At 56.8% G+C, this 19,735-nt stretch overlaps 2 protein-coding genes across 3 annotated transcripts; both read left to right on the top strand.

Annotated features, from left to right (window-relative positions):
• Positions 1–3,593: 3,593 nt before the first annotated feature.
• On the top strand, positions 3,594–18,396 carry LOC130875832 (lamin-B2). Of its 2 annotated transcripts, XM_057772084.1 has the most exons (12): positions 3,594–3,861; positions 10,730–10,866; positions 11,785–11,941; positions 12,049–12,174; positions 14,595–14,765; positions 14,839–14,964; positions 15,119–15,339; positions 15,513–15,792; positions 15,869–15,976; positions 16,400–16,519; positions 16,642–16,749; positions 16,947–18,396. In XM_057772084.1, the coding sequence occupies exons 1-12, from the start codon at positions 3,610–3,612 to the stop codon at positions 16,986–16,988; spliced, it is 1,848 nt and encodes a 615-aa protein (XP_057628067.1). In that variant the 5' UTR covers positions 3,594–3,609; the 3' UTR covers positions 16,989–18,396. The 2 variants fall into 2 exon arrangements, with proteins under 2 accessions (XP_057628067.1, XP_057628068.1); XM_057772085.1 differs by lacking the exons at positions 3,594–3,861; positions 10,730–10,866; positions 11,785–11,941; positions 12,049–12,174 and adding an exon at positions 12,184–13,684.
• A 391-nt stretch (positions 18,397–18,787) lies between these two features.
• On the top strand, positions 18,788–19,702 carry LOC130875833 (mitochondrial import inner membrane translocase subunit Tim13). Its single transcript, XM_057772086.1, has 3 exons — positions 18,788–18,990; positions 19,065–19,133; positions 19,360–19,702. Exons 1-3 carry the CDS (start codon positions 18,871–18,873, stop codon positions 19,456–19,458), a joined length of 288 nt encoding a protein of 95 aa, XP_057628069.1. The 5' UTR covers positions 18,788–18,870; the 3' UTR covers positions 19,459–19,702.
• Positions 19,703–19,735: the final 33 nt, after the last annotated feature.

The raw sequence follows: 19,735 nt of genomic DNA, 5'->3' as shown, positions 1-19,735 counted from the left end.
TCGAAAATCAAAAAAACAAATAAATAAAATAAAATAAATAAAAAAAATTATGATACTAATCGTAGGTTGAGTCCCCAAATTCTGGGAGTGAGCTTGGCACAGCTCCAGAATCGAAATTCCTAAATAGGCCTCTCTCAAATACAGAATTCAGTACCCAGTCTCCCCACCAGTCCAGAAAAGACAGTTTACACTCCAGATTCCTGAATCTAGCATCTGGAAATACAGAATTCCACAATTTGGAACCCAAACTCAGGACCCAAATCTTCCTGAAATCCAGGCTCCGAATTTCACCTTCTCCAGAGAGCCAAGCTCCGGAATTTCGAATACAGCCCAATGGGCTAGAAGCCAGCCAAGTCCTTTGGAATGCAATTTATTTATTTTTATTATTATTTAAAACTGGCGCCAAAATCCAGCCTAGGCGGGGACAGTGGCGCCAGGATATGGAGGGTAGAGGGATGGGCACAGAGCAGTGAGTTCCAGGGCTGAGGGTCCAGAGGTCCGGATTTCCTGTTCACAGCCCTGTACCCCCAAAGCAGACAGCAAGCAGCCACTTTGTAGCGCCCCAGGCACGGGGGCGGGGATAGCCCAGCTTCGTCTTCTGCTGTTGGAGGGGTATTCTCCAGGCCAGTCCTCGATTAACATGGGTCTCAGTTAATCCTCTACTCTACTCCCCATCCTCTGTTTTCAGAGCCGGTGGGATGGGTAGGCCAGCAGGTCCGGGCAGTGAGGGGACACCTCGGCTGCAGCTGTCACTGCAGCTGTCACCGCCCCATCCGCTAAGCGCCAAAATTTGAAAATCGCAGGACAGCTTCCAAAGTGCACGTGGGAGGAGAGGGTCCCGCCCCATCCAAGGCACCGCGGGGTTTTCTGGGACTTAGAGTCCAGAAGTGCAGGGGTGGGGTGACCCAAGAACCCCGCCCCGTGCTGAGAGAAGTCAACCGCAAGCCTTGGCTTTGCAAAGTACAGCATGCCAACAAGTGGGGGGAAACACACTTGGGAGGGAACAAGCCCTGAAGCTCAGAGTACAGCAAGGGCCGAAAGGGGTGAGGGCCCAGTAAAGAAACGGAAACGGCCGCTTTGTGTACGGAAAAGGAAAAGTTTATTCCAAACTGTTTCTTGGGCTGTCACCCAAAGAAAGCAGAGAGGCGCGACAGGGGGAATAGATCTGAAGGATTACAAAGAGAAGGGGTACCAGGAGAGGAGAGGGGCCAGTGAGCTCGAGGAGGAGATGAGGGTGGTTGGAAAAGTGAGTGGAAGCTGGGAGAGTCTAGAGGCCGTTGTGGACTTTGATGTGTTGTTAGGCACCACCGGGAGGTATTAATTGGAGAGCCACATGTCCCTTCTGCCAGAGACAAGGAAAATTATTCCTTTTGGCAGATGGGAACAGGCTTCAGAAGTTCCTGAGAAATGCTGGCTTTTCATCTAACTGCCAGAAATCCCCCTACAGCTCAGGGTGAGGTGGGCCTAGACTCAATTTCGAGTCATTGGGCCTGTCCTTTTATTGGAGCGGGGAGTTGGGTCGCCATTCCCTTTGGGTCTGAGAAGAGGAAATGCATGCAGGCCAGTGGGAATCAGATAGGAAAAGAAAATGTTTTGTTTTCCAGGAGATGAAACCTAGAGCCGCCCATTGCTCTGTTTTTGCTTTGCTTTTTCTCTTTTTCTTTTCTTTCCTTTTTCTTTCCTTCCTTTCCTTCCTTCCTTTCTTCCTTTTTTTTTTTTTTTTTTTTTTTTTTTTCTTTTTGAGAAAGGGTTTCTCTGTAGCTTTGGAGTCTCTCACTAGAACTTGCTCTATAGACCAGACTGGCCTGGAACTCACAGAGATCTTCCTGTCTCTCTCTCCTGAGTGCTGGGATTAAAGGGGTGAGCCACCACCGCCCGGAGGGCCTACTGCTCTTTAGGTAAACTCTCATCTACACTGGGGCATTCTAGGAGAGGCTTTACCCTGACCACGACCACTCCCCCAACCCATTTTTTTAATGTTTTATCTATCTATCTATCTATCTATCTATTTATTTATTTTATTTTTAGTTTTTTCGAGACAGGGTTTCTCTGTAGCTTTGGTGCCTGCCCTGGAACTAGCTCTTGTAGACCAGGTTGGCCTCGAACTCACAGAGATCGGCCTGCCTCTGCCTCCCGAGTGTTGGGATTAAAGGCGTGTGCCACCACCGCCAGGCTATCTATTTATTTTTATGTTGATTGATATTTTGTATGTATGAGGGTGTTGGATCTTCAGGAGGGAGTTCTGAGCTGCCACGTGGGTGCTGGGAATTGAACCCAGGACCTCTTGGAAGAGCAACCAGTGCCCTTAACTGCTGAACCTCTCCAGTTCCTCCCCTTGAAAGACCCTACAGACCCCCTCCTCAGAACCCGCAGCTAGCAGGCTCCCCGGGAGAACGTCCTGTTTGCTTGAAAGATTCTCAGGATCAGCAGCTAGCCTGCTCTCGTGAGAGGAAAACAGGATATCTATAAGATAAGACATCTACAAAGCAGGATGACTTCAAAGTAGGATACCTATAAGATAAGAGCAGGATGTCTGCTGCCGGACATCCAAGCTGGGAGAGGAAAACCATTCATGCCCCCCCCCCCCCCGCCTCATTCTGATAACCACGCTTCTGCTTCTGTAAATTGCTTTTTGCTGCCCTCTTTCCTATAAAAAGTCCTCCTCCCAGTCTGCAGGCGCGCAAGTCCTCCGAAAGACTTTGTCGCCCGCAGGTACCTGTGTCCACTTAATAAACCTCTTGCAGTTTGCATCCGCGTGGTCTCGGCCTGTTCCTTGGCTTCGGGGTGGGGAGGTCTCCTCCCGAGGGAAGGTCCTCTTCGGGGGTCTTTCACCCTAGTTACATTTTGCAAATTAGTAGCTTTAATTGTAAAAAAATGAAAAACAGTAGCAGGTCCTTTGACACTAAGTAGCTCTTAGGCTAGGTGAGCTCAGGGCTAGTTCTTCCCGTCCTGACTTCAGAGGCTGGCTGCAGCTGAGCCTGCTAGAGGCGCACAGAAACAGGCTGGGCTCCTGATGGTGCCCTACAGGGGACAGTAGGACTGATTGGAGAAGAGCGGTACCGTCTGAGTCACATTCATAGCCTTGCTATGCTGTCTTCAATCCTCCTGTCTCAACCTTCCCAGTGCTGGGAAGACAGTGGATATTTGCTTTGAAATGGTTCTTTCAAGTTTTTAAAAAATTCCATTTCTTTGTGTTTCTGTATTTGTGGAGGTCGGGGAACAACTTGTGTGAGTCAGTTTTCTTCTGTGTAGACCGAGGGATTGAGCTTTGATCATAGACTTGGCAGCATGTTCCTAACATCTGAGACATTTCGCCCGCCCTTGCTGTCTTTTTGTTTGATTACTTTGCATTTATTTAATTTACCATTTATTTCTGTGTGTGCGTGTTACATGCGCTCATGTGGAAGTCATAACTCTGAACCCATCCCCTACAAGGGACTGAACCCGGAGGCGAGGAGGCCGGACCCTGGAAACTACATCTCCTGGCATGCCTCGCACGCAGCCTCATAGACTACCTCTCCCAACGTGCTCCGTGCCCGGGAGAAGACTACAAGTCCCGGCGAACCACGCGCGGCGGGCAGCGGCGCCATCTTCCGCGGCGCGGATTGAATGAGCGCGCCGCACCGGGGCAGCCGAGGGGATCCGCGCGCCGCCGCCTCCGCCATGGCGTCCCTGCCTCCCCGCGCAGGGCCCGCCACGCCGCTTTCGCCCGCGCGCCTGTCTCGGCTGCAGGAGAAGGAGGAGCTGCGCGAGCTCAACGACCGCCTGGCGCACTACATTGACCGCGTCCGCGCTCTCGAGCTGGAGAACGATCGGCTGCTGCTACGGATCTCCGAGAAGGAGGAGGTGACCACGCGCGAGGTACGTGGGTCGGCACCGGGGACGCGGGGAGCCGACAGACGGATTCCGGTGACAGGTGCAATAAGCTGAGCCCTGCCCACCGGGGACCCCAGGGACGGGTGCATAGGGCTGAGCCCTGCCCACCGGGGACCTCAGGGACGGACGCGTAGGGCTGAGCCCTGCCCATCGGGGACCCCAGGGTGCATAGGGCTGCACCCCGCCCACCGGGAACCTCAGGGACGGACGCATAGGGCTGAGCCCTGCCTATCGGGGACCCCAGGGTGCATAGGGCTGCACCCCGCCCACCGGGAACCTCAGGGACGGACGCATAGGGCTGAGCCCTGCCTATCGGGGAACCCAGGGTGCATAGGGCTGCACCCCGCCCACCGGAGACCTCAGGGCCAGGGCCTGATATCTGAGTCTTGACCAATGCAGATCCCCTGGGGCAAGTGCAGACAGCCAAGCTTTGCCCACGAGAGGACCTCAGGGACAGGTGCATAGGGCCTGTCCATCAGGAGACCCCAGGAACAATTGTAGAGCGCCAAGCTCCGCCCACTGGGAGTTGGGATGGAGACGCCTCTCTCACTGGTGCAAACAACTAAGCCCCACCCACCAAGGGACCGCCCAGGAACTGGTGCAGACCGCTAAGTCCCGCCCACTAGGAGATCAGCAACTAGTGCAAACAGCATAGCCATGCCCACTGGTGTGGGGGAGTCGGGTATGGGGCTGAGGTGGGTGTGGGGTGCAGATGGGTCCAAGTCCCTCTCAACTGAGGGACATTAGGGACAGGTGACAAACAGGTGTAAACAAAGTTAGTCCCCGCCCCCTGAAGCTCCATCCACCCTGGGACTATTGGGGGACAGGTGCTGATGGAGTTAATCCATTCCCTCTCCTCGGGCACCCTGAAAGACAAGTGTAGACTGAGCTAAGACTCCCAATAAGGGGTCAAGAGATTTAGGGGAATGCTCCGCAGGTGGCCTCAAGGACCTTGGGACCCCTTCACAGTCAGGAAAGCCCCGCCCACCCAGGGTCTTAGGTTTAAAGGACCCTGGGTGATTCCTATGACTCCCCAGATATATATGCAGAGACTGAACAAGTCCCCCCGAATTAGGGGCTCATGAGACCCTTGGGGACCCTAAGTCAGTGCTGACTGGAGGCTGTCCTGGGGGCCTTTGGGAGAATCCCTTAGGGACAGACTCCACCTACTGAGGGGTTCACAGGTCTCTGGGACCCCCAGTAAGGGATCAGCTGTAGATTGTTCTGGGAACCTCTGATGAACAACTCCACTTTAGGCAAAGCTAGCCTTAATTGGAGTGTGAGATTCGGGGCCCCCGGAGGAGGGGTGCAGACTAAGTGAAGTCTTTCATCCAAGAGATCCTGGGAGGGAGTTTTGATGAGGGACCCTGAAAAAGAAGTGTCGGTCAGGGGTCATCCTTCAGAGAAATTCAGACTTTTGGGGACCCACTGGGTAAGGGCACATTAGGCGCAGTTCTGGGAGACCCCTGAGGAGTGCATGTTGGGGGGCTGTCTGGGGTTCTAGAGTTTGAATGGTGGAACTGTTGCTCGGGGTGACCATTGGACAGGGTTAGGGGCTGGGCAGGATCCACCCACTGCAGGGTTCAAGGATATCTTGGGGTGCCCCTGATGAAGGGTCCAGCAATGAATGGCACAGAGTGAGCCACCCACCCACTTAGAGTTGCTAGGGTATTTGAAGGCACTACAAGGGGAAGTATGGGAACCAGTGGCTGAGGGTCATGATGGGAGGACCGGGTTTGCCTCAGCAGTGAAATGTCTCCCACCTACAGGGATGGGGGGATGGATATGGGGATGGCCTCTTGTCCTTGTGTAGGGTAGGAAACTCAAGTCCACTAAGAGGGGGTGAGAGGTCTTGTTGGGGTGTCTCTCAGACAAATCATGGATGGGTCCCAGGTGGTCAGGGATATAACTGGGGTAGGACAGGAACCGCTGTGTCCCTCCAAAGTCTGGGGTGAGGGTCTGAGAAGACATTCTCATGTCTTAGGAGTTAACAGGATGCCCAGAACGGGGGTGCTTGGGCTGGGGTGCTGTTTGCCAGGTAGGCTCCAGATGTGGGGGCGTGTTGTATAAAATCTACTAGGTATTGGGGACCCTGGAAGCCCCCAGGACTTCACTCGCTCAAGGGACAGGAGGTTGTTTCATCAGGACCCCTGGTGGGTGCTTGGACCTGGGGATAGGACCCTAGCCTCAGATAAGAACTTCTAGTGGTCAGGGTGGAGCTCCACCTAGAATCCCCAGTGAGGGGGCTGGGGGTGGTCAGGGTGGAGCCCCGCCTAGAATCCCCAGTGAGGGGCTGGGGGCGTGGTGGGGTGGAGCCCCGCCTAGAATCCCCAGTGAGGGGCTGGGGGCGTGGTCAGGGTGGATCCCGCCTAGAATCCCCAGTGAGGGGCTGGGGGCGTGGTGGGGTGGAGCCCCGCCTAGAATCCCCAGTGAGGGGCTGGGGGCGTGGTGGGGTGGAGCCCCGCCTAGAATCCCAAGTGAGGGGCTGGGGGTGTGGTGGGGTGGATCCCGCCTAGAGGTTTTGTCATCTATGCAGTGGAACAGCAGTGACCCTTAGGAGTGTCACCTGCCTGGACAGCACTCAGCATTCTAGGATTAGGATGGTTGATTGATGCGTGTGTGTGTGTGTGTGTGTGTGTGTGTGTGTGTGTGTGTGTGCGCGCGCGCGCGCGTGCGGTTGTATGTATGTGGAGACCAGAGGTCAATTTTGGGTGTCTCTTCAGTCATTCTTTTTTGTTTTTGAAGATCTACTTATTTTAGTTCTTTGAAACAGGATTTCTCTTTGTAGCCCAGGCTGTCCTGGAACTCACAGAGATCCGCCTGCCTCTGCCTGGCTTCTTCCCGGTTTTGTTTTGTTTTTAAACACAGCTCAGTGGCCTAGAGCTGGCTGATTCAGCCTTGTCGGCTATCTCAGCTAGCCATCCCGCAAGTCCCAGCTGTCCTCCTGCTTCTGCCATTGCATTGCTGAGATTAGAAGCGTGTGCCACCACATCCAATTGTTTTTTTTAAAGATTTATTTATTTATGTATACAACATTCTGCCTCCATGTCTGCATGCCAGAAGAGGGCGCCAGCTCTTATTACAGATGGTTGTGAACCATCACGTGGTTGTAAGCCACCATGTGGTTGCTGGGAATTGAACTCGGGAGCTCTGGAAGAGCAACCAGTGCTCTTAACCACTGAGTCATCTCTCCAGCCCCCACATCCGATTTTTTATGTTGGTGCCGGGGATCGGAATGCTGGTCCTCAGACTTGTGTGGCAGACGCTACTCACTGAGCCATCTTCCCGACTCTGGCTGTTTGTCCCACAGACATCTGGAGCTCCCGGGATCTGCGAGCATGTGCGGTGCCCGCCCTAGTGGATGCCACCTGTCCACACATGCCACTTCAGTTCCTCGGTTTGCAAACATGGTCGGAACACAGGGCTGATTTTGGACTTAAGTGTGAGACAGCGTGGTAGCAGCAAGTGTCAGGCACACCGCCCTTCCGGAAGTCAGCCTGCCTAGTTTCTCCGTGTCATGTAGCCTGAGGACAGCTGGCTGGGTGGCCGGGCGACAGGGGGTGGGGGAGGAGTGGTTACAAAGGACACCCCCAGGCAGCACAGGCCCACCTGTCAGGGTTGTCTTCCGGGCAGCTTGGCAAGGGCAGGGACAGCTGCGGTTGGAGACACCACTGGCACTTAGTGGGCGTGCCCGGCGGGGCAGGCGCAGAGATGGGGGATGGCGGGCACGCGAGGAAGGCATTTGAAGGTGCCACTGAGGGCTGGTAGCTGCTGCCTGCTGGGCACGAGGTGGCCTTGGCCTTCCTGCCCCACTTAGGCCACGCAGGCTAACTGGGGCCACGTGTGGCGACATTGGTGTCTGTGGGGCCGTGGACAGTGCGGTGGTGTGTGGGTGGGGGACACTGAGCTGGCTGTCCAGGGAGGTGGTGCTTGGAGAAAGGTTGAAGGAGGGGGATGCAGGGAGGCTGCACCGTGGCCTCTGGAGGCTGGGGTATAAAGTTCCCCACAAAGAAACTCAACCTCACTAACTTCCTGCCCGGTGTCCTATTGCTGGGCTAGTGTGTCTTGGGGACAGGGAGCCCTGGAGGGGCCAAACTCTCCCATCAAGGGCACTGAGGCGATGGCAGATGTGTGGCGGAGTCTGTGGCTGCGCACCGCAGCGTCCCCACAGGCCCAGTCTTCCTGCTCTCCAGGCACGTGGCCTCCGGCTACACGGGGTGGGAGGCAGCGTTGCTGAGCCGCACCCACCTGAGATGACACTGCACACGCAGTTGAGCACACACAGTTGACCGTGTGCCAGGGAAGCTTTGTTGAGAATGCTGTCAAGTTAGGCCACACACCCCAGCCCTGTTCAGATGCTTCCAGATCTAGAAACTGCCTTTAATCCCAGCAGTCACAGGAGGCAGAAGCAGGCAGAGCTCTGTGAGTTCCAGGACAGCTGGGGCTGCACAGAGATACTTTGTCTCAAAAATAAAAAATACAAATGCAGAAGCCATCTTAGATAGGTAGTAGGTTCAGCAAGGGTTGCAGGCCTAGAAGAGACCAGGCTGGTCCACCCATGGGGTCCAAGTGGAACAAGGCGTGGAGCAGGCCCGTGTTGCATGCTTTCGCCCGATTCCCCAGTGTCCTTTCTGCCCCACAGCCCATCCAGGAACCAGCAGGATTTCAGCTGGCGCACAGGTGTCTGGTGTGAACTAATCCTCCTGCCCTGAAGCGCACATCACTGTCACCTCACCCCACCCATTTCTCCTTTGACATGTGTGGCAGCCCAGTGGTCACCTCTGTTGCTAGCTTCATGGAGCTGTTGTATTCTGCTCCCCTGGGTGCCTAGCGAGTGCTCACCTTGTAAGAAGTGACCTGGCAGTAGGCGGGGTTTAGGGTCACATGTCAGTGTGCATGCGTGCGTGCCTGTGTGTATGTCTGTGTGTGCATGTCTGTGTGTGCACACGCATGAGTGTATGTGTGAGCATGTATGTCTGTGTGCGCACACATGAGTTGTGTGAGCATGTATGTCTGTATGTGCATGTATATGTGTGTGCGTGTCTGTGTGTGCGCATGAGTGTGTGTGTGCACGCGCGTGTGTGTGTATACGTGTCTGTGTGTGCGCATTGAGTGTGTGTGTGCATGTATGTGTGTGCGCGCGCGTGTGTGTGTTGTCTATAACACCTCTGCACCTGCATCCGTCGTAGAAAATGCTGGAGTGCACACTTGTGAAGATGGAAGATTTATCTGGGCTGGAAGTCTTGGCTTTGGCCTGAGGTTGATTTGGGATGTTGGGGTACAGAAGGGTCACGTCTCAAGCTGTCTCCTTCAAGGGCACTCCACACACTAGGCCCTGCCTATCCGTTCTGGGGTGAGGGGAGGTGGCAGGCACAGCCCAGATGAGAGGGTGCATTTTATTGCCCCCACACCCTCCTCACCCCAGCCCGAGTGGCAGACTTTACCCGATGTTCAGAGTCCAGGGCAGGGGCCGCCATAGGCTCACACGCACAACACGTGCGTCCCATTGTGCTCTGTGCCCCGAGTCCCACCTCCACTCGGCCATCTCTGGATCGCTTTGGACATTTCCTGTCTGTCTGGGTCCCCCGACTGTCTCGTCAGGGTTGGTAATAGTCCAGCTAAAGGGCAACTGGTAGCTTGTGCTATCCTTTGCCTGAGTGCTGGGGACGCTGGGCTGCCCCCTAGTGTCGGCTGGTGGCACTGTGCATGATGTACGGATTTCCATGGGAAGTGTGGTGCTGGGTCAGGCAGTGACCCTGGCTGCCTTGGGAGGCTCTGTGATGCTGGGGTCATGGGAGGTCCCTCCTGACCTGCTTGTCCCTCTGACATCCTCGGGTGTAAAGAGCTGCCTCCCTGCCGTCTGTCCCCACGTGTCGTTAAACACATTAAACTCATAGAACAATAGGAGGGAAGAGGGCCAGGGAGAAATCCGACTCTTGAGACCCCCTGGTGTGTCCTGGGCAGCTCTGGGTGGCATGTGGGCAGCAGGTGGCAACCATCTTCACAGCGGGGTCAGTGGAGAGGCCAAAGCACATGTGCACCAAAGAGCCCTTGCTAGGGATGTGGGGGGTGACCCCTGTGGATGTGGGGGGTGACCCCTGTGGATGTGGGGGGTGACCCCTGTGGATGTGGGGGGGTGACCCCTGTGGATGTGGGGGGTGACCCCTGTGGATGTGGGGGGTGGCCCCTGCGGATGGGTGAGGGGGGTGACCCCTGTGGATGTGGGGGGTGGCCCCTGCGGATGGGTGAGGGGGGTGACCCCTGTGGATGTGTGTGGACAGCTGGAGGGCCTTCATCTCCCAGCCTTTGTTCTCATGGTGCTGATGAATAGAAGGCAGATTCAAGGGCTCCAAAATTGCCATAATAGGGACAGGAGTGTGACCCTGCGGAGCCCCAGGAAGGCTCCCTGTGACCACGTGTGAAATGATCAACACTAAAGAGGCCACAGCTGTGGCACTGGGCTCAGTGGGGAAGTGCCTGCTGGCACTGGGCACCTGTCATCTCAGAACTGGGCCATTAGGGCAAAGAGAACACATTCAACCAGGAATTCTAGCCTGGGTCATGGGGTTCCGCGTGCCTGCTGACCCGAGTGAGGCAGGGTTGTCCCACAACAGAATCCTCTGGCCCCGAGCCGATGGTGCCCAGTGGGCTAGCTGGCTTTGGCTAGATGTTCCCATCCAGGCTCAAGGGTCTGTGGCCTGTCCTTGCCATCCCGATAGGCTAAGCTATGGAGAAGGGAAAGTCCTGACTCCTTCCGGAAAGAGCCCGGACTCCTCTGAATATGTAAGACGATGACATGGGGTGGGCAAGGGCAGTTCTGTCTCCACCGTCACCCCCCGCCCTGTCTCCCCAGGTGAGTGGCATCAAGGCCCTGTATGAGTCGGAGCTGGCTGATGCCCGGCGCGTGCTGGATGAGACAGCCCGGGAGCGCGCACGGCTGCAGATTGAGATGGGGAAGCTGCAGTCTGAACTGGACGAGGCCAGGAAGAGGTGGGGACCCGGCTTGGTGGCTGAAGTGCTTGTCCCACAGGAGTAGGATGAGTCTGGATCCTCACAACCCACTGGCAATGCCAGCACGGGGATGGGTGAACCTGCCTCCACCAAGAAAGTGGGGAGCGACTGAGGAAGGACCCCCATGCACACGCATGTAAACATGAGAACACACATCAGAGGACACTAGAAAGGACAATGGTCATGCCTCGGGTACACAGGTCCAGTAGACCTGGCCCACAGCGGCCAGGGATGGGATGGTCGTGGGGTCAAAATGGAGCCCCATGTCCGCCAGCCTGGAGCTGCTGCAGATGGCCTGGCATGGGCACATGCGTTTTCTGACTGGGCGCCTCAGGACAGGTGAAACCCCTCTGAGGCTCTTGAGCCTTCGCAGACATGCTGCTCAGGAACAGCAGGCTCAAGCCTCTCTGCTCTCCTTAGCCTGTGTGATTGTCCCCTGTGGTCCCAAGTGTCCCTCACCAGAAGCCCTCCTCTTCCCTGTGCCCGGCAGCCCCTGGCACTCCACACCCGGGACTGGAGGTTCACCCAGGATGGTGGCGCAAGGATGAATTGCAGTCAGTGTTCTATGGCTGAGCGGCTTCCTGGGCCCCAACCAGAGCTGGCTTCTGGGTGCTGCACTTCTGTAGGCAACTAGGCAAGGTGTGGGCACCTTCAGCCCTGACAAACACGGCTGGTGTAGCCCACTATGGCCAGTAGCTTCGGTAGGGTTAGGTTTGGTTTGAGTTTGCTAGTTTTGTTGTTTTTGAGACAAGGTCACACTCTGTAGACCAGGATGGTCTCAAACTTGAAGCCATCCTCCTGCCTCAGCCTCCCAGTCCGCCTGTAGTAACTGACAGGGACCGTGGTGATGTTACACTTGGCCTCCCTGGAGCTTCTGACCGCTCACCCTCCTTTCAGTGCCAAGAAGCGGGAAGGTGAACTCACGGTGGCCCAGGGCCGCGTGAAGGACCTGGAGTCCCTGTTCCACCGGAGCGAGGCAGAGCTGGCCTCAGCCCTCAGTGACAAACATGGGCTGGAGACCGATGTAGCTGAGCTCCGAGCACAGCTGGCAAAGGTGGGTCTGGCGATGCTGATGTCCTGCTTCCCGGTTGACATGGAGAAGCCCAGGTGGCATCCGAGCCAGGTGACTGTCCCCTCAGTTTGCTGCCCTGTCTCTCCCAGGCAGAGGATGGTCACGCTGTGGCCAAGAAGCAGCTGGAGAAGGAGACGCTGATGCGTGTGGACCTGGAGAACCGCTGCCAAAGCCTGCAGGAGGAGCTGGGCTTCAGCAAGAGCGTGTTCGAGGAGGTGAGCATGTGTCAGCTGGACAGACACCCTCCCCAGCTCCTGGAAACCACAGGGCTGCCTCTTGGTGTCTGCTCCAGTGCTTCCTGTCCCCTGCAGCTTCTTACGGATTCCCTCTCTTGGGTTTTATTTGGTCGTTTTTGTGTTTCTTCGTTTCCTCTGGGGTGGGAGGAGGGCTCATGTAGCCAGAATAACGCAGGCCTTCAGATTTGGAGCAGCCATCTTCACCTGAGGGGCCATCTTGCCAGCCCTGGGTCTCTCTTGACATTGGTCACTGGGTTTCCAGGCCATCTGAGTCATCGAGAATCTCATATCAAAAATGTGAAACTTAGTTGGGTACAGTATCGCATGTCTTTAGTCCCAGCATGAGGGCAGAGGGCAGAGGCATGCCCGGGGAGTTCCAGGACAGCCGGGGCTCTTGAAAGACTAAACAAACAAACAGACCAAATCCAGCTTAAACTGGGTCAGCAAGGGACTGGAGAGCCAGCTCAGCAGTTAAGAGCACTGGCTGCTCTTCCAGAGGTCCTGAGTTCAATTCCCAGCAACCACATGGTGGCTCACAACCATCTGTAATGAGATCTGGCACTGTATCCTGGAAAGTGTATATATAATAAATAATTAAAAAAAAAAAAAAACTGGGTCAGCAAGATGGCTCAGTGGTTAAAGGCGTGTGCTGCCAAGACTCACAACCTCAGATGAACCCCCAGAAACCACATAGTAGAAGAAAACTGACCCCACAAATTGTCCTCTGATCTCTACAGCCATATCCTGGCACAATAACACCCCCACAAATACACACTCATAAAAATCAATGTCAAAAGAACCTTAATTTAGCCTGTCTACTTAAGGTCACCATCCCAGGTCTGAGGAACAGGAAGTGACCTTGATTTATGAAGACCTCATTCAGCCAACGTTGGGGTCTCACCCTAACCTTCTAGCACTCTGGGGTGCTGAGCATGGTTGGAGTGACCAAGCCTAGATGCAGCTCTGCCCCACAGGCTCCCAGGGACCAGCCATCACACTGCCCATTGTGTCATCACAGCCCAGAGCAGTGGCCCCGGCCCTGCCTGTGGTCACTGCTGAGGAAGAGCCTGGACAGGAGACATGCCTGTGGAGGTGTGGGGCCACAGGCAGTTCTAGCCAGGGCCAACCAGAGGGGCCGCTGCCCTACCATCCCCAGAGGCCGTGTGAGCTTCAGTGGGGCCCTGTGAGGGGAGCTGGAGAGGGACCTCCGAGGGTGTTCACAGACCACGGCCCTGTGACAGGACCCAGGAGACAGACCCAGCCTGCAGATGGCCCTAAGAGGAACTGCCTGACGGCAGCCAGGCCTTTGAAGGAGACTGTGGAGAGCTGTGGGAGGGAGCTCAGCCCAAGACCACTGAGGGGGTGCGTGAGGCAGAGCCTGAGGGGGCTTGCGAGGACCCCTGGGAAGACACTCTCAGAAGGAGCCCTAGGGGCTCCCAGGACTTGGAAGAGACACCTCCAGGTCCCTGCGAGAAGGCAGATGAGGGGTGCACAGCCAGGAGCCGCCTCTCGAGCAGCCGTTCGGGGCACCAGGAAGGTATGTGTTCTGTCCTGAGAAGCTTGTGGGAGGCCGCTTCATCCTAGATCCCTGTGCTAGAGGCTGTTTTGTAGGGAAACTAAGATCTAGCCAGGCGGTGGTGGTCACACCTTTAATCCTAGTAATTGGGAGGCAGAGGCAGGCAGATCTCTGTGAGTTCCAGGATAGTCAGGGCCCTGTCTCAAAAAAAAAAACAAGAAACAAAACAGCTCCACCCAAGTTGATCCCCACCTTCCCACGTCAGCCGTCTTCCTGTGGACGCTGCTGTCACGGCACGCCTCCCCACTGTCCTGCTGTCTGGGGCCGCTCTGCTCCCAGCTGGATCTGGAACTCCAGGCACCTGGGTAGGCTCTGTCATTGGCTACCTTAGATGTCTTATTATCATTTGGAGGCAGGGTCTCACTATGTAGCCCTGGTTAGTCTGAAACTTAGCGTGTAGACCAGGCTGGCCTGGAACTCACAGAGATCCGCCTGCCTCTGCCTCCCGAGTGCTGGGATTAAAGGTGTGCTCCCTCACCACCCAGCTCCTGGCATTCTTTAAAAATTTTTAAGATAGGCTCTGCCTATGACTATGAGCCCAGGCTGACATTGAGGTTGCAGCCATCTCTTGTCTTTGGCTCGCGAGTCCTGGGATCTCTTGACCTTTCATGCCCGGTTCTCTCTCGGCACGACCCGTTTCATCAGGGTTCCTCCGTGCTATAGACTGTATCAGAGCCTCGCTCCTCCTGTTCATGCCTGTATACTCTTCCAGTGTGTTCACGGCCCAGGCTGTTGTCCATCGTGGCTGGGGCATCCACACGCTTGATCATTGGTGAGTTGCATGCAGCCTGGCACAGCCGGGTCATCTCCTTCCTGCTCATAGGAGGTGCGGGAGACCCGGCGGAGGCATGAGAGGCGCTTGGTGGAGGTGGACAGCAGCCGGCAGCAGGAGTACGACTTCAAGATGGCGCAGGCCCTGGAGGAGCTGCGCAGCCAGCATGATGAGCAAGTGCGGTTGTATCGGCTAGAGCTGGAGCAGACCTACCAGGCCAAGGTACAGCCATGGAGGAGAGGGAAGGGGAGCCCGATTCTCTGCCACCTGTGCTCATACTCCCCAACTTCTCCAGCTGGACAATGCCAAGCTGAGCTCGGACCAGAATGACAAGGCGGCCAGTGCGGCCCGTGAGGAGCTCAAGGAAGCCCGCATGCGCATGGAATCCCTCAGCTACCAGCTCTCAGGCCTCCAAAAGAAGGTGATGGAACCTAGCCCTGCCCGCCAAGGCCTCTGTGACTCCATGACTCTAGTCCTCCCCCATCCTGCCCATCCCGTCCCTCCACCCACCCTTCTGGTCCCTCACATCTGAGGCTGCAGAGGCCACACTGTGACCCTGCCACACCCTTCCCCAGGCCAGCGCTGCAGAGGACAGGATCCGCGAGCTGGAGGAGGCCGTGGCTGGGGAGCGTGACAAATTCCGCAAGATGCTGGACGCCAAGGAGCAGGAGATGACGGAGGTGCGCAACGCCATGCAGCAGCAGCTGGCTGAGTACCAGGAGCTGCTGGACATCAAGCTGGCCCTGGACATGGAGATCAGCGCCTACCGCAAGCTACTGGAGGGCGAGGAGGAGAGGTGTGTGACACCAGGGGCCTGGAGTTGAGGGGAGGGGCCAGGAGAGTGGGTGGAGTTCCTGAAAACTGGGGGTGGGTCTGGGTGGCTGGTGGTGGAGGCCTGGAAGTGGGCGGGGCTCCTCAGGCCAGGCCATGCCTTGCCTCCTGGCTACTCTCACACTTCCCTCCCTGCAGACTGAAACTGTCCCCTAGCCCGTCTTCCCGGGTCACCATCTCTCAAGCCACGTCAAGCAGCAGCAGCAGCAGCGGGGTTGGCATGTCTGTGGGGCGGGGCCGGGGCAAGCGCCGACGGCTGGAGACTGAGGACACCCAGGGTTCACGCAGCAGTGCCTCGGGCGTGGGCGTGGGCAGTGGCTCCCGCCTGGCACAGCAGGCCGCAGTCACAGGTGTTGTGAGCATTGACGAGGTGGACCTGGAGGGCAGGTTCGTGCGACTCAAGAACTCCTCGGACAAAGTGAGTGAGGGGCTGGGTGGCTAGGGCCCACGCTCCCATCCCGGAGGCGGGGGTCAAGAACATGCCTGGGTTTCAGGACCAGTCTTTAGGGAACTGGAGGATCAAGAGACAGGTCCTGGAGGGTGAAGACATCGCCTACAAGTTCACGCCCAAGTACGTCTTGCGGGCCGGCCAGACAGTCACGGTAGGTGCCAGGGAATTTGGGGCTTGGGTGGTTCCCAACACTGAGTCCCACGGTGGGAGGCATTGTGTGAACTCCACCTGTTCTGAGACCAGCCCCGTGGCCACTAGCTGCCATGTATGACTGCCACACCCCTCAGGGTACCTTACTGTCCAAATGGTATCCTGTGTCTGAGGCCTGGCAGTTTAGTTTGGGGTGGAACATCTGGGCCCCAAGGTACTTGGGATTGCAGTGTGGCTCCGCAGCCTAGTGTCTGGGCCACTGTGAACCTGTCTCTCTGTCCACGTCCCGGGGCCACTGTGAACCTGTCTGTCCATGTCCTGGGGCCATCCTGCAGGGACAAAACCACTGAAGGGCTTCATTGTGTACAGCCATTGGCTGGCCCAGGCCCTGAGGTGTCTGACAAGGGCCATCTTGGGTCCTCAGGTGTGGGCAGCTGGCTCAGGGGTCACCCACAGTCCCCCATCAACCCTTGTGTGGAAAAGCCAGAGCAGCTGGGGCTCTGGGGAGAGCTTCCGCACTGTGCTGGTCAACGCAGATGGAGAGGTACGAACATGGCGGGGTGAACTCGGTCCTGGCGTCCCCTTTCCCTCACGGCAGCTGTGACTGAGCTGAAGCCTAGGGTGGCCCCTAGCGGGGGTATCCAGCACATGGCAACCCTTCTGTAGGAGGTGGCTGTGCAGGCCGTGAAGCAGGCATCTGTTCCGGTGAGCGAGAATGGGGAGGAGGAGGAAGAGGAGGCCGAATTCGGTGAGGAAGACCTTTTCCACCAGCAGGTAAGGCGTGCGGCGTCACACCTAGTGGGGCTTCAGACCCGGGTCCCACAGTCCTGCCTCAGACAGCCAGGACACCCTCTCCTCGGCTGGGGGGGGGAAGAGGAGACTCCAGCCGAGTCTGTGCTGGGGACAAAGTGTGTGGGACCTGTCTGCTTGCTTGGGAGCAGGCTGCCTAACTCCAGCCCTCATCTTTGCAGGGGGACCCAAGGACTACCTCAAGGGGTTGCCGGCTGATGTGAGACCTGCCCCACGGTCACCAAGGTCTCCACAAAAGTCCCTGAAATTATTTTTTATAGTCAGCTCTCATAGTCCTTGGTCCATTTCTAGATGACTGTTGAGCGGCCGTGAGAATGTGGGGGGCTCTCCCTGCAGGCTTCACCCCTCCTGTGTCACCTGGTTGATATAGAGGCCTGGGTCAGAAGCCTGCAGGCTGAGGGCCTTGGGCCTGTGGCCGATGCGGGAGGGTCAGGAGCATGGCTGCCTGTTGAGGGTGGACCTTGTGATGCTACAGTGATTCACTAGTTGAGTTTTCTTTGAAGCTTTTTAAATCAAATCAAATCAAATCAGGTTGCAGAGGGCTGTGGTGATCACCAGCAGCCTATCAGAAGTCGGTAGCTCTTCAGACACAGGGCAGTCCCTCTACTCCTGGGGTTGGTCAGAGGGGCTCCAGCTCTGCCCTGAGCCAGCCTCAGGGCATCGGGTCCCTTCTAAAGGTGAGGACCAAGAAGGAGGAAATCCATACAGGATTGCCACTCCAGTAGACCAAAGGGGACAGATGATGGATGCCCCAGCCAGTGTCTACTCACACGAGTGTGGCCAAACCAGCTGTGTTCATAGTCCCACGTGTACACACACTGCATGGCCCCTCTGTGCCCCCCACCCTGCTGGCTTGGCCTGGATGCTTGCTGTGGCAGAACATAGTTCCACAAGCTCCTGGTGCCAGCTGTCACCTGTCACCTTCACTTCCCCATCACAGACACACGGTATTTTTTTAACGGATATTTATTTTTTTACATTAGCAATGCAGCTCACTGGGACGCTGCTCTGGGGGTTTTCAGGCCCAAGGCTGCCAGGAATGGAGATCACTGAAGTTCAGCTTTCTTGACTGAGCCGCGGGGAGTGGGGTGTGTGTGTTTGTGTGTGTGCTGGCTGTCTGCTGGCACAGCAGGTGGTAGCAGTAGTTCAAGCCCAGACTCCCCAAGGCAAGATCTCTAGGCCACAGGATGCCACTGCTGCCCCCGACCCCTCAGAAGATAGCTCCATTTTCTTTGTGACACGTGTGGGATCCCGGACTGTGTGTCTAGTTGGTTTCAGGAGTGTGGGCAGGCTGCGGTCTCCACGCAGGTGCCCTCTGCTGCACCCGGCTGGAGCTGTCTTCCATCTGTTTGCCAGCTGGGCTGGAGTAACCCTCAACCCCACAGGGGTCCTGTTTTGGCGCCAGCAGGCGAGGCAGTTACAGGGGTGGCACTGCGGCTGGGGAGCAGCCTGCACTACGCACATCGCTCAGCTTTACAGGTTCTGTTTCTTTTCTAAGATGCATGCCAAACATGTGTTTCGCCTTTTTCTTCCCCCTCCTATCATTTGTAATATTCATTTTACGACTGGAAACTTTTGTACACTCAAATAAAAATTTTGATTTTAACCACAGCCTCTGAGTTGATTTTTCTGGCCCCCAGAGCGCCGAGCGCCTGCGAGGATTTCATGTAATAGTGCGGGTGCTTGGGCGACACGTGCACATGCGCGGCGGAGACTTGATAAAGTCATTTTGCGCCTGCAAGAAAATGTACAACCTTTTGGGAGTTGTAGTCTAGGTTTCATTATCCGCGATACCCCAATGGACACTCTGGGTTTTTCCTAGGGACGGCGCGCAACGTCTTGTGGGAACTGTAGTTTGAACTTTACCACAGCACCGCGGACGATCGCTTGTCGGGGAGCGCTCGGAATTGTGGGAGATGTAGTTTGGTTCGTTTCCATGGTGACTCGTACTACAGCTTCCTATGGGACTGGTGACGTCGCGCGCAGCCTTATGGGAACCGACGCGGCCTCCGTTTCCCGTGGTTCCCCGGCTTCCGGCGCTTGCGGGTCGGCGCGCGCTACCGCGGCCCGGTTGACTGCGCAGCCATGGAGAGCGGCTTCGGTTCGGACTTCGGCGGCTCGGGCAGCGGGAAGCTGGACCCAGGGGTCATCATGGAGCAGGTGAAAGTGCAGATCGCCGTGGCCAACGCGCAGGAACTGCTGCAGGTGCGGGGCGCGCCGGGATTGGTGATGGGGTCCCCCCGGGTGGGTCCCCCCTGAGGCCTCGCGTGTGTCCACAGAGGATGACGGACAAATGTTTCCGGAAGTGCATCGGGAAGCCCGGGGGCTCCTTGGATAATTCGGAGCAGGTGAGACTCCCCGGGAACGGCGGGATGGTGAGGGGCGCGGGGTCACGAACCGCAGGGAGTGAGGGACTTGGCGCGTGCGCAACCCGGAGCCGCAGCCTGGCTAGGAGTTCTGCGCGTGCGCAGGAGTGAGGGCAAAGGCTTCTGCGCATGTGTAATTGTAGTCCTAGTGGGTGATTAATTCCGGGTCATGTGACGCTAACTCAAGCTGGAGTCTCCTCCACTGCAGAAATGCATCGCCATGTGCATGGACCGCTACATGGACGCCTGGAACACCGTGTCCCGCGCCTACAACTCTAGACTGCAGCGGGAACGAGCTAACATGTGACCGGCACCTGTTCCTCGGGACACCGTGTGCTTGCCCACGGTCGGAACTGTTTCCATACCCGCAAGGGCAGCTTGTGTCCGGTGACCCCAAGTTGTCAGCATGGAGGGCTCGGAGGTCGAGGCCTCTCCTGGGCTGCGCTGCCCAGCTCGGTCTCAGAAGAGAGAGAGGACCAGTTTGAGCGCGGGGATCTGGCTGCCCCCACCTGAGCTGCGCTGAGAGCAGGCCAATAAATGGTTGCTGGGGCAGAGAAGCTGGCGTGTCATTCTGCTGCCTCAGG

Source organism: Chionomys nivalis, chromosome 6 (genome assembly GCF_950005125.1).
Source record: "Chionomys nivalis chromosome 6, mChiNiv1.1, whole genome shotgun sequence".
NCBI lineage: Eukaryota > Metazoa > Chordata > Mammalia > Rodentia > Cricetidae > Chionomys > Chionomys nivalis.
This window is presented reverse-complemented; position numbering and strand designations above follow the sequence as displayed.

Coding starts and splice junctions, on each gene's coding strand:
- LOC130875832 (XM_057772084.1), top strand. CDS start 3,610: ATGAGCGCGCCGCACCGGGGCAGCCGAGGGGATCCGCGCGCCGCCGCC. Junction 12,175..14,594: donor GCAAGAGCGTGTTCGAGGAG/GTGAGCATGTGT, acceptor TCCTGCTCATAG/GAGGTGCGGGAGACCCGGCG. Junction 15,340..15,512: donor CTGGAGGGCGAGGAGGAGAG/GTGTGTGACACC, acceptor CCCTCCCTGCAG/ACTGAAACTGTCCCCTAGCC.
- LOC130875833 (XM_057772086.1), top strand. CDS start 18,871: ATGGAGAGCGGCTTCGGTTCGGACTTCGGCGGCTCGGGCAGCGGGAAG. Junction 18,991..19,064: donor ACGCGCAGGAACTGCTGCAG/GTGCGGGGCGCG, acceptor GTGTGTCCACAG/AGGATGACGGACAAATGTTT. Junction 19,134..19,359: donor CCTTGGATAATTCGGAGCAG/GTGAGACTCCCC, acceptor CCTCCACTGCAG/AAATGCATCGCCATGTGCAT.